Consider the following 13,842-nt stretch of genomic DNA (forward strand, 5'->3'; position numbering starts at 1 on the left):
GTTGATAAATTTTTGTGTTGAACTCTACTTTAGGTTAATGTAATTTGGTTTTGTTTTAATTTTTTTTTTATTATCTTTTTTTCTTCTTCTCTTTATTTAATAGATGTTATCCTATACATTATATAGTATACAATGATATAATGTTATTCTAATACGTAACATAGCTTGGATAATTAGGTGTTTACAACTATAAATTTTTTAGTTAATTTTTAGATATTTTGGAAGTTTAGAATTTCAATTTTTATCAAAATACAATTTACATGTTGTCGGGGACGTTTTTGCAACAAGGGCCAAAAATGCTAAAACGGCCCAAATCTCCCCTTGGGTTCTTTAGAAGTGTTTGTTTATGGAGAATCAAGCCCAAAATTCACAATGTATAAAAAACAAAGGCTAATGGTGCTTTGACAAAAGAGAATCAAAATGCTAACAACCAAAATGCAGAAAAAGCATAACAACATAACAAGTCTGAAATTTCGACCCACAGTCACACAGAAGAGGGAATCGAGGGAGGTCGTGAGGAAGAAAACCAAGAGCGTCCTCTTGGGTCTCTCTGGAATCTCTTCAGGTTCCACCACCTCAGCCTCAATTTGTTTTCTCTTCTTTCCCATTGATTTTTCTTGCAATTATAATTATTCTCTATAGACAACAAAACATTCACAACAAGCAAAAATTGTCAACATTTCTCACAAAAAGTAATGAAATTGAAGCATATTATAACAAAAACATCAATGCCCAGAAGGAATTATGATCAAAAAAAGCTAAAACAACATGCTAGGAAGTGTTTGGGATTCAAAGTAAAAATCAATTTTTTTTTTTTTCATCAAATTGTGTCCTAGGACAAGGAAGTGTTTTCTAACACATAATTTCTATCAAGTTGAAGAGTAGAACCTCTTTTCCACTGCCACCGGACTCCGAAATCAAGCGCGGCTGTCCTTAGAGAGAGAGAGAGAGCCAAAAACCCTTCTGTTATGAGTAGAATAAGAACTAAAACCCTAATGGCCGAGGAGATGGAATCTTCGGCGGGTTTGGATCGGGCTTATGCGCTTTTATTTCAATGGCTCAGGCTTTTTTTTTTTGGTGAGCAATGGGCTCGGTAACGGGCCCAAACACACACCTACACCCAAAAAAATAAAAAATAAAATAAAATCTACTTTTGAGATATACTTTTTGCTTCTAGCATTACTCTTGATAATTATTTTTTATCATTGGTTTTTGATTTTTGGTGTAAGCAAATGGTCAAATCTCAAATATCTTATTTGGTTATTAAAATTTTTTTCAATTGAACTAAGTTTAATTTACCAACCAAACCTAAAGAAAATTGATGATTATTTACTCACACTTGATAGGATACGTCATTTGTATACATCACTTATTTAAAATTTGAAATGTACATGTATGTACATCACATGTTCAATTATAAATGTTGTAAGGACGGTACAATAATATTGCTTTCGAAATAAATAAAAAACATTTGACTAATAAGAAAAATGCTCTAGTCACACTAGATGTTTATGTAAAATTCAAGTTTTGTCCATAGTTTTTTTTTTTTTTCAATGGGAAGTCGAGTCTTATCCATCATGTTTTTGTCATGTGATGCATTATAAATAATTAACATGATATTTTTAAAGAATTTTGAATTTTGTTGTGATTAAATTTTATTACTAAAAGTTTCAAAATTGTAAGATGGTTTTTAATATTTACTATAAATTATTTTATTCATTTATCATATTTTTTTGGTTTCGAAAATTTTTTTAGTCTCACTCTATGTGCTTTCAATCACGTGATCAAAAGTAATTTTTGTTTATTTCATTTTTTTTATCTGTTTTATTTTTTAATTTCGATTATAGTATTGAAATTTTTTTCTTTGATTTATATACAATTTTTTATAATATGTGTGTTGTATGAGTATAATACCACTATACACACTCAACAGCTCAAATGAATATCAATAGATGAATATTCCAATTCCTATAAAGTTTTTTAATTTTGTTTTTAAGTTTTTCAAATATATTTTAGAAAATCTTGTATCTCGCATTTTTCTGGATAATATTTTTTTCATTCTTTTTTTATTATTAATTTCATCTCTCTCTCTCTCTCTCTCTCTCATCCCAAACCACAAACACTCACACAGTTTTCCTCATTTTATCCATTCACACAAAGTCACCTTCGCTCTTTCTCTCACCTTACAATTACACGTCCTCAACATTTTCCCCTCACTTTTACATTTTTATCTCCCAATTACTCTATACCTTAATATTACAACTCATTTATCACCTCATCTTCCTTTTATTTTGATTATTCTTCTACCCATTTTTTTTACTATAAAAAAAAAAAAGGGATAATTACAGTAAACCCACCTGAGGTTAGGCCCGTTTTCACTTTGCCTACCCGTGGTTCAAAACTTATCACTTTGCTTACCTGTACTTCATTCCGTTTGCTCCCGTTACCCACCTCTCCCTTAGACGTTAGAAAAACACTTTTTTATTTGAAATTATAACATAAAATGGATCAAAACTTCTTCCCCTCAGGAAATTTCTCACGAAACCTAGAACTTCAAATGAAATAAATACTATGCCTCCAAATATCTATTGAGATAGGAAAAGGCTTCTACTTACAATGCAGAAGAAGTGGGACTCAAAATGAAGGTGAAGCCGTGCCCGAGTGTTTGTCCTGGCTTGACTCGCAACCGAGTCAAAGTGTTGTGTTTTTATGCTTTGGAAGCTTGGGTTTGTTCTCTATAGAACAACTAAAGGAGATAGCTTTAGGATTGGAAAAGAGTGACCAAAGGTTCTTAAGCACCACAACTGGGTGGGTTTGTGACTCATTGTGGGTGGAACTCGGTGTTGGAAGCTGTGTGTGCGGGCGTGCCAATGGTGGCGTGGCCTCTTTACGCAGAGCAAAGGTTCAACAGGGTGGTGTGGGTGGAAGTGTACTCGCAGAGATCGCTCAATGCGCAAGATCGTGATGGAATTGCCATCGGAGAGATCGCCATCGGAAAGATGGGGCTATGGAAGTGTACTTGCAGATCTGGATAGAATCGCCATCGGAGAGATCGTGAGGTGTGTTTGGTTGTAGCTTGGTTCCGTTGAGGATAGAGCCGTTTGAGGAGTCGAAGTCATGAAGGATCCATTTGGGCGACTCGAATCCAGATGAATAATCGATAGAGAGGTGGTTGGAAGAGATGCCAGAGTCTTTGATAGGGAGGTTCTCGCGTATCCAAATTTGTGGGTTGATTACTTGGTTTGGGTTAATTCTTTGGTTGATTTGTTTGGTTTGGATTGATTTTTGTGTAGTTGGGTTTGTGTTTGTTATGGGTTGGGGAGTGTTTAAGGGAATTTCAATTAATCTGGGTTTGAATTTTTTTTTTCTTTGAGATTGAATCTGGGTTTGTTGTTTGTTCCTCCCATTTGTTCTCGTTGAAGTTCATGAGTAATGAAAATCCCTAACTTTTTGATTCTTGTTATATTTGTTTTTGTCTAAAAATGTGTTTTTCTAACGGCAAACAAAGAGGTGGGTTACAGAAGGCTAACGGAAGTAACCTTAGGTGGGTAAAGTGATAAGTTTTGTTACCTTAGGTGGGCAAAGTGATAAGTTTTGAACCACGGGTAGGCAAAGTGAAAACGGGCTTAACCTCAGGTGGGTTTACTGTAATTATCCCAAAAAAAAAAATTATCTTTTACATTCAATCAATATTTTGCCCACACAAAAGGTAAATACTCTCTATGTCTCTATTTGTTTTTGGTGGATTTTTTATTTTTTATTGCACATTTACTTTTGGTTGATAAATTTTTGTGTTGAACTCTACTTTAGGTTAATGTAATTTGGTTTTGTTTTAATTTTTTTTTATTATCTTTTTTTCTTCTTCTCTTTATTTAATAGATGTTATCCTATACATTATATAGTATACAATGATATAATGTTATTCTAATACGTAACATAGCTTGGATAATTAGGCGTTTACAACTATAAATTTTTTAGTTAATTTTTAGATATTTTGGAAGTTTAGAATTTGAATTTTTATCAAAAGACAATTTACATGTTGTCGGGGACGTTTTTGCGACAAGGGCCAAAAATGCTAAAACAGCCCAAATCTCCCCTTGGGTTCTTTAGAAGTGTTTGTTTATGGAGAATCAAGCCCAAAATTCACAATGTATAAAAAACAAAGGCTAATGGTGCTTTGACAAAAGAGAATCAAAATGCTAACAACCAAAGTGTAGAAAAAGCATAACAACATAACAAGTCTGAAATTTCGACCCACAGTCACACAGAAGAGGGAATCGAGAGAGGTCGTGAGGAAGAGAGGGAAGGCTCCCCTGTACCCATATTTCCACCCCTAAGGTTCGGATTTGTGAGATTGTTGACTGGCTGAGTGGGTTTTTGCTCTAAAATTTCAGCTTTCTAGGTAGAACGTGGTTGGTTGTTTTTTTTAGTTGAAGAAAGACTTTTGTATTGAGCATGGGGTGTTGCTCTCAGTGTCAAACCTCCTCCTTCTTTTGAAACTGATTGTGGAATTTATATTGAGTTTGGGGTGCTCTAAGTAACTGGTTTTTGGTCAATAGAAAAGGCTTTGGACCCCAAGGTGTTAAACAAGGAGTGATTTTCAGGTTTGCTTTTGTTTGGATAAAAGGAAGGATTACTTTTATCATCATTAAGGGAAAGCTTGACTAAACCCTCATTAGCTCCTCATTTTCAGTTGTTTCAGACTATTAGGAAGCTTAACTAGATGAGAGCTAGCAGCTAAAGTTGGCCAATGAGAGCCAACCATTTTTAAAGGAAAAAAAAGGTTCGGACAGAAACTTTGGGCCACAGTCACACAGAGCATAAAAGCTGTTTTGGGGTGAAAATTTTGGATACAAGACCTCCTCCATGAGCCTGAGGTGCTACTAGTGTCCCTTGCCCACTTGGTAGCACACATGGGCTGGGCTCATGCAAAAGGTCCGAAAGGAACTGACCCATACCCTCCAAACCACACTTCCTCAATTTCCCTGATATGTCGCACAGGCTTTGGCCATGCTTAAAAGAATAAATAAAATATAATACATAAATTGAGCCCACAAAGAAGTCGGGTTTAGTTAAATCGAGCTTGTACGAAATGTGTCACGAAAACGGGTATCAACACATGTCTATATATTTGAATGTGCCTTTCAATTTTTTGAGTAATATCAATTCTAAATTTGTGATGAGATTTGACTATCATGCTAGCTTCTCTTGCCAAACTCTAGCGACATCTTATTCAATGGTGTTTGCCGAGTTGAAGCGGTGGTTCTTCATAGGTTTTTTTTTTATAGCTTTAGGTCCCATTTGATAGCGGTGTTTAAATAACAAAAACGGTTATTTAAACATCACAATACGTATTTCCACACATTTATTTCTACAAAACTTTAACAACGTTGCTAGAAATCTCTTACCAAACGGGCCCTTAATTTTCTAAAATATAGTATTAAAAAGATAATATTGAGTGTGGTAAGCTCTATTCATTAGTTTGTGAAATTGCTAATGTGTCTTGTTGTTATTGGAGGCTGTAAACCATGTCTTTTACGCCAAGACCAGACTCAATTTAAACTACAATCTAAATCCTGTGCCAAATAAATTAATTGAATTAGATAATGGGTATTATTATTAACTATATATCATAATTAGGTCAATTACATATTTGACCCAATTTGATGAGTCGATACATAAAATATTAATAAATATATGGTATATGTTATATAGTTACCACTTACCACTTAAAAAAAATCTCATAAAAACACATAATTATATTTTTAAAAGATATATTATTAGAAATATGATTTATTCAGTTGTATTAGAAATATGATAGTATAATACTAAATACATTTTTTTTTCTTCACATTATCAGTCATTTAAACACGTATTTCACAACACCTATTAAAGTTTGGTTCGAGAGAGCACGAACCACGGCAACCTTGCACAGCACAACGCACCGACTCAAAGAAGTAAAAGTGCAGAATTAGAATTGAACATCCTCAGTTAGAGAGAGAGAGAGATATGGCGGACCGTTTCTTCCCAAACGAAATGCCAGACTTCGTAGCAGAGGACGAAGCATCCTCAGCCTCTGGAAGTGGAGGACCCAAAGACTCACTCACCAAACTCCTCCATCTTCCCTACAAAAGGCTCTCCCACGAACTCCAAAAATCAGCTCTCGACCTCAAACAAATGGTATCTACTCTACTCCACAACACAACACACCACTCCACATAATTGATTTATGGGGCTATTTTGGTTTATGGGTTTTTGCTATTTTGGGTTTTTAGGAATGCCCACCAAGTCTGACAAGACTTTTGCTTTTCAAAAGTGAATCAGACCGTCTAGTGCATTTGGTGCCATGGTGCTCCTGGGGTTGCCCTTACACTTGTAAAAGCAGCTGAGGTAATCTTTTCTCTTTTTTTTTTTTTTTTTTGGGGGTNAAACGGGTATCAACACATGTCTATATATTTGAATGTGCCTTTCAATTTTTTGAGTAATATCAATTCTAAATTTGTGATGAGATTTGACTATCATGCTAGCTTCTCTTGCCAAACTCTAGCGACATCTTATTCAATGGTGTTTGCCGAGTTGAAGCGGTGGTTCTTCATAGGTTTTTTTTTTATAGCTTTAGGTCCCATTTGATAGCGGTGTTTAAATAACAAAAACGGTTATTTAAACATCACAATACGTATTTCCACACATTTATTTCTACAAAACTTTAACAACGTTGCTAGAAATCTCTTACCAAACGGGCCCTTAATTTTCTAAAATATAGTATTAAAAAGATAATATTGAGTGTGGTAAGCTCTATTCATTAGTTTGTGAAATTGCTAATGTGTCTTGTTGTTATTGGAGGCTGTAAACCATGTCTTTTACGCCAAGACCAGACTCAATTTAAACTACAATCTAAATCCTGTGCCAAATAAATTAATTGAATTAGATAATGGGTATTATTATTAACTATATATCATAATTAGGTCAATTACATATTTGACCCAATTTGATGAGTCGATACATAAAATATTAATAAATATATGGTATATGTTATATAGTTACCACTTACCACTTAAAAAAAATCTCATAAAAACACATAATTATATTTTTAAAAGATATATTATTAGAAATATGATTTATTCAGTTGTATTAGAAATATGATAGTATAATACTAAATACATTTTTTTTTCTTCACATTATCAGTCATTTAAACACGTATTTCACAACACCTATTAAAGTTTGGTTCGAGAGAGCACGAACCACGGCAACCTTGCACAGCACAACGCACCGACTCAAAGAAGTAAAAGTGCAGAATTAGAATTGAACATCCTCAGTTAGAGAGAGAGAGAGATATGGCGGACCGTTTCTTCCCAAACGAAATGCCAGACTTCGTAGCAGAGGACGAAGCATCCTCAGCCTCTGGAAGTGGAGGACCCAAAGACTCACTCACCAAACTCCTCCATCTTCCCTACAAAAGGCTCTCCCACGAACTCCAAAAATCAGCTCTCGACCTCAAACAAATGGTATCTACTCTACTCCACAACACAACACACCACTCCACATAATTGATTTATGGGGCTATTTTGGTTTATGGGTTTTTGCTATTTTGGGTTTTTAGGAATGCCCACCAAGTCTGACAAGACTTTTGCTTTTCATGTAAACTATGGGTTTATGGTACTTTTCATTGGGATTTTGGAGATTGGTTTAAGTGAAGCAATACGTGGTTGTGGTTTTATGGTTTCAGGTGGTGAGGGAGACATGGGGACTGAGTCCGAGTGGGAAGCGTGTGAATGATTTCACACTGTACACTGGTGCTCTTGGACTGCTTTTCTGCTTTTTAAATCTTACCAACTCACCAAAGATGCCAATGATCTTAAGTTGTGCTCTCAGATTGTCAAGGTGGGGGGGGGGGGGGTGGTGGGGGTTGTTTGCAGTTGGGGGATAAGTAAGGTAATCATTATCAAGCTTACCATTTTCCACTACTAACTAATCATACGAAGTTATTGAATACAATAGTCATGGTCGTTCAAAGATCTTGCTGACAAAAGCTCTGATAGGATCTGAAATTTATATTTTACTCTTGGTTTGGTAAGCAGGTGGTTTAGCATACTGCTAAGATACCACTTCTTTTGGGGGTTTGAAGATTTATGATGAAGTTTGGTTCAATTTCAATTTCAATTTTCATCCCTCAAATTGATGTTGCAATTTCATTCTTGATATAAATATATATATATATATATATATTAATGTTGATTTCATCCTTCTGTCCATCTATTGATAAATTAGACCAAGCTATATCAGCTTTTTTTTAACATGCCAACTTAGCGTTCCGTGCATCACATATGCAATTTCTTTAACAGTCTGATGGAAGGATGAAATACTGTTAAAGAAATTGATACTTTTAATATAAAAAAACTTAGATATGAAATTGCAAATATTTAAAATTGTGATGAAAATTGATCTTAAACTAAATTTTAGTGACCAAAAGTGTGTTTTACCCTAAAACTTATATGGTTGGTAATATGATGCAAGTGATGAGCTTGTAGCTGATGATATTCTGTGAAACTGAAAAGGAGTCTTGGTCATTTGGTAGACAAGCAATCCATTTTCACTGCCAGTCAAAAAGTTCAAACACACCTATAGTACAGTTTTATTTTTAGGGTTCTGTTTCCTAAATGGCCAAATAAAATCTTCTTTAATGACAGACTTGGTGTGTGCATTAATTCTCTAGCCGTGTTAGGGAAACTGCTTTTTCAGGAACTCATGTCTGTCATGTTTACAATCTTTAAACTATCAGGTTTTTGGAGATAAGGAGTTTCTTCAAGCAGCTGTGGATGCAGGGGAGGTGGTATGGAACCGGGGTTTGCTTAAGCGAGTGGGAATATGCCATGGCATAAGTGGGAACACCTATGTGTTTCTTTCTCTCTACCGATTAACAAGTAATGTCGGGTACTTATACAGGGCAAAAGCATTTGCATGCTTTCTGCTTGATAGAGCACAAAAACTTATATCAGAGGGACAGATGCATGGAGGTGATCGCCCGTATTCACTTTTTGAAGGTATTGGCGGAATGACTTGTCTTTTTTTGGACATGACTGAACCATCTGATGCCAGGTTCCCTGCATATGAACTTTAAGATGCTGTTGATATAATAAATGAATCAAAGTACATGTATATGTCAACTTTATTGTATAAAATTGTGACTCTTTAGATATGAAGATATAGTTAACTTGTAAATTGGCTCCTAATTTTCAATATTAGTTTCTTTCACTGAGAGACAATGCATTAAGAAAAACAATGCACCAAAGATTTTTTCCGTGTATCTTATCGGAATGTGTATTATGAATCTATTGATAATTTTTTCTTGAGTTGTAGACATCATCTGCAACTATTTGTTTTATATTAGTAGGGGGGTTGTTTTGTGCGTAAGCTGAGGCTATCTGTGTTTGTTAATGTACATTACCTGAAATAAATTTTTCCATTTATAATTATGATGATGATGACAAAGTTTAGTATTTGAATTACACCAATGCAATTCAGGGATATAAATTTTGTGGGCTCCCTAGTCTAATTTGGGAAGATTACATAGTAAGATGTAAAGGAACCTTTGCAAGTTTCTGTTTCAATATGAAAATGTACACACGCACACACAAATAAAATTTTAAAAAAAATGAAAAATACCAAAATTCCTTTCCTGTGCCTTTGTGGTTATTAAAATCATTTGGACTAGTTTCTCAAATTCCTTGGCAGAAAATGGTTCATTTAAACATTAGCCTTTTGATATGGAGGAAGAAACCGGTGAATTCCTCTCTCAACTTTATAAGTCACTCAGAGTGGTTGTACAATATTAGAAGATGAGTAAGAAAATCACAACATCCAGGTAATTTGTACTTTGCAAGGAGGTGAGTAATTTTATTGACACTTGTAATAAGTAATCTACGTGTGCATTTGGATACTGTTTATTTTGTTGAAAACTGAAAATTTATTGCTGAAAACACTATAACAAAATATTTTTTATTGTTGCAAATTACTGTTCATGCATTTTTATCACTTGGCTGGTCTATAAACAGTGTCATGGATCAGTCCAAAAAAACCGCAATCTCAAAAAACGCAGCTGCAGCCGCTACACAAACGGACCCTACATCTACAAGAGAAAATTAGTTGCAACAACATGGCATTGGAGTCCAATCTCCACACTCACCATTGGACCCAGTCTCGCTGATATCATCGTCTCCCACAGCAAAGATTAGTTGAAAGGACCTCAAGGCTCTTGATTAGGCCAATCCAACAAGTTTCTCACTGACTTCCCACACCTTCCGAGCTTTCTCTGCATCACTAGCTTCTTGAGACAACCGGTTCTCAAATGATGCCGAGTCCTTGTTCCAGCTCCAGTAAACACCAGATTTCGTTAAGCTTGGATCACCCACAACCTAAATTACAAGCAACCTATTAAAATCATGCACAATGGAAAATTACAAAACATATGCATTATGGAGAGTAACAATCAGTGCTTTTTTCTCTACTTCCTTTACCTGAGCAAGTCTTTTCCCTGCTTCATCTTCAGAGACGTAGCCCTTAGTGATGTACTTCTGGAATGGAGGGAAGAGGAGCCTGAACAAGGGGATATGCTCCCTAAACAAGCCAGTTGTGGCAATGCAACCTGGGTAAAGGGAAGCAAATACAACACCTGTATCCTCGTGGAAGCGCCTGTGGAACTCTTGCATGGTAAGCATATTGCAGACTTTGCTGTCCTTGTAGGCCTTAGCACCATCAAAGTCTCCTCCATCGATCATGGCTGAGCTGTTTAGCCCATTTAAGCCCCCTGCAAGTCCCCTCAGGTCCCCAAGGTTGGCCTTCGGAGGTACATTTCCAGCCAGGGTATTTGTGTTCCCTTATTTATTTTACAGAAATACCACATTCAGTATATAATTTTGTAAGATAGTCTGGAATCCAAATACTTTATTAAAATAATAATAAAGAACTCGCAAATTTGAGGACTGAATTAAAGTTGGAGAAGTACTGCACTTATGTTTGAAGAAAAGTAGCCTATGTTGACAGGAATAAAGTCTGTGTTTCAATAGCTTTGTGAAAGAGACGCAGAACCACTAAAAAACTGTACTATTCAAAATGAACTTGTACCAGTAATTGAGCCAACAATGATGAGGCGTCTTGATGGGTAATCAGATTTCTGCAAGTCCTCGAGCAGCAACCGTGAGAGAAGGAAGTGACCAAGGTGGTTAGTGCCAACACTAAGCTCAAACCCTTCAGCAGTAAATGTAGGCTCCTTAGCAGTTGGCAAATAAACAGCTGCATTGCAGACTAACACGTCAAGTGGCCGGCCTGACCTCTTGAAGTTATCTACAAATTGACGGACACTGTCGAGCGAGGCAAGGTCCAAGTGCATTATGGTATAATTTTCCTTGGGAATGCCAGCAGATTTGGCAGCTCTTTCAGTCTTGAGGAAATCCCTGCAGGCCATAATTACATGCCATTTTCCGGTTTCAGCTAGAGCCTTAGCTGTGGCTAGACCCAATCCAGAGGAGGCACCAGTGATCACAACACTACCTTTTCTTAAAGTTTTCTTCCCCTCTGGTGCAGACCTGGTCACTGATGGAGTCGCAGTCACTGTCTGAGCTCTAACCGCCCCAACCCTTTGGTTGAATTCCCTCTGCAATTAAACCCCAGTTGTATTATACGCAAACCAATAAAGAATAAAAGGTCCAATCTTAGTTAGCCAAGAAAACAACAAAACACATTTTTGACATGAAACCTAAACATCAGAGTTTAGCGTGTACTCCTACTCAAGTTAACAATTCATTCCTTCTAGCCTAGTTCTGTCTCTTCCTATAACATTTGCAGCATTATTGGTTAAATCAGTAACTCAAACCACATTTCTTATAAGATAAATTAAAAAGTATTCATTTCCCATTACCAACGCTCATAAACATAAATGTGCGTGCTGATTTGCTTATTTGTAAAAAGCGAGTAAAAGTACAGTTGTAACGAGAAAAAGGAGACTTTTACAATGTTGTATTTAAACAAATAAGCTAAATAAGCTAGTAAAAATGCTAAATCAAACTAGAACATTAGTGAGAGACAAACCAATTGTGTTCTCTTCTAAAAAAGAAAAAAAAAAAGAAAAAAAAGAGCAACTGATGTTGGTGTAAGTAACTACCTTGCACCTCAATCCAGAAGAGTTGAAGTCAGCTTTGAGATGGTCTGAGAATGAAACTCCAAAGAGAGTTGAGTCCTTGGAGGATGAACCAGACTTTCCCTGCAATCATGCAGAACTCCCAAAACATCAAACCCACATTTTCCTTTGGCGATATTAACAAAAAAGAAAAAATTCCCTAAGCGTGGCAAAGTTATAACATACCTCTTTAGGGATGGAGAATGCAGAAGGAAGAAGAGAAGTAGCCTGGAGAGCCATTATCACTTGCAAACCAAAGCTCCTCAACCACTTAGAATTGGGTTTTCAAGTACTTTTCTTGCAAGTTAAGAGGATAGACTTTGGGGTGACAAAAGTGAAGTTGAGCTTAAGCATTTGAAAAACTATGCTAAGTTTGTATTTATAGAGGTAGGATTTGGCTGATTTGTGACAAAAAAGAGTAACGTTTTTGGATATGAGGCAGAGGGGATAAGATAATTAGCAGCATGTGAGTCTGCCACATCAATTTCAAGCAACCAATGAGGGTTTGAGTTTTGGATTTCCGTAAGATATTTTTATGCTCTCTTCTTTGCTTAGTTTATAGTTGGTGGTCACAGGAAAGGATATTTTGGTCCTATCACTAAAATGTTCCACTCCCTAAAGTTATGTGCTGGGGCTGAAACTATTGAAAAGGATAGGGTATGTTATATATTTTGGGGGCATTTTCTGAATTTGTAGAGGTACAATTGAGCAAAATTTTGACTAATTGGGGCCTTCAGCCGGGTATTTTTCTAGAACTAACGATTACTTAGAGAGGCCCGTGACCTCTGGTGGGGTCCATGATAGCCCATATTATATTTGGCCCGACTTTAGGCCCTAGGCCATGAAACTACTAGCACATTAGACTAGTAATACTATTAATATTAATTAGTAGATTTCCCACGCGATGCGGGTGTTCGTTATTAGTTATTTTATAATACTTATATATGTTATAATGTTTGAAAAATTAATTTCGATTATGTATATCACTAAAATAATGAATGAAAAAAAATTGTAACACATATCCATAAGTAACCATAATTAATTTGACTCTAAAAATGCCACTATATACCCTTTTTTGTTTAATCAAGTGTACATGTATATTTAGTTTTTACATTTGACCGTTTCCAATATAATTTTTATTATTATTTCCTTTTCTCGTTTTTTTAGAAGTATTTATTTTTTTAAAAAGAAAACGTGTGAACTTTTGAAGGCTAAACATCTAAGATTTAAGGTTTATAATTTATAATTCGCAAAACTAAATATACATGCCAAGAGATTAAAAATAAAACAATAATTGAACAATAAAATATAAACCTATACTATTTTTTTTTTTTTTTGGTGAAAACTGATATTCATATTAACTAAACATCAAGAACAGGTCTCTGGCATAACCTGTTACAATACATGCCATTGAAATCATTCTAAAAAACAGAGACAGTGTCCACAAGCGGACTTTGAAAATAAATTAAATCTAGGTTGTTGCTAATTTCCATTCTAGCTAGGCTGTCTGCAACTTTGTTGGCCTCCCTGTAGCAGTGTTTGACTTGAAGTCGGCTGAATCGATTCATCAATAATCTGCAGTCATCCAAGATCAGCGATATGGCATTGTTAACGTAGTTAGCATTTGTAAGGCGTCCACAATTGCTTTGGCGTCTATTTCTACTACTAGC

The 13,842-nt window shown here is 35.5% G+C and overlaps 2 protein-coding genes and 1 long non-coding RNA gene across 3 annotated transcripts; 1 reads left to right on the forward strand and 2 right to left on the reverse strand.

Annotated features, from left to right (window-relative positions):
• Window positions 1-532: 532 nt before the first annotated feature.
• Window positions 533-1,025, reverse strand: LOC136064676 (uncharacterized). Its single transcript, XR_010626261.1, has 2 exons — window positions 889-1,025; window positions 533-636 (listed from the first exon to the last, which is right to left on the reverse strand). It is a non-coding gene; the product is annotated as an uncharacterized LOC136064676 (long non-coding RNA).
• Window positions 1,026-7,194: 6,169 nt separating this feature from the next.
• On the forward strand, window positions 7,195-9,411 carry LOC112004314 (lanC-like protein GCR2). The gene is given in 4 exon segments (XM_065778541.1): window positions 7,195-7,505; window positions 7,727-7,802; window positions 7,805-7,881; window positions 8,780-9,411. Coding segments are annotated over 4 exon segments (663 nt in total). The 5' UTR covers window positions 7,195-7,334; the 3' UTR covers window positions 9,119-9,411.
• Window positions 9,412-9,963: 552 nt separating this feature from the next.
• Window positions 9,964-12,682, reverse strand: LOC112004337 (protochlorophyllide reductase, chloroplastic). Its single transcript, XM_024036566.2, has 5 exons — window positions 12,359-12,682; window positions 12,158-12,256; window positions 11,122-11,650; window positions 10,515-10,873; window positions 9,964-10,412 (listed from the first exon to the last, which is right to left on the reverse strand). Exons 1-5 carry the CDS (start codon window positions 12,410-12,412, stop codon window positions 10,257-10,259), a joined length of 1,197 nt encoding a protein of 398 aa, XP_023892334.1. The 5' UTR covers window positions 12,413-12,682; the 3' UTR covers window positions 9,964-10,256.
• Window positions 12,683-13,842: the final 1,160 nt, after the last annotated feature.

The sequence above is a fragment of the Quercus suber genome, unplaced genomic scaffold, assembly GCF_002906115.3.
Source record: "Quercus suber isolate HL8 unplaced genomic scaffold, Cork oak 2.0 scaffold_2, whole genome shotgun sequence".
NCBI lineage: Eukaryota > Viridiplantae > Streptophyta > Magnoliopsida > Fagales > Fagaceae > Quercus > Quercus suber.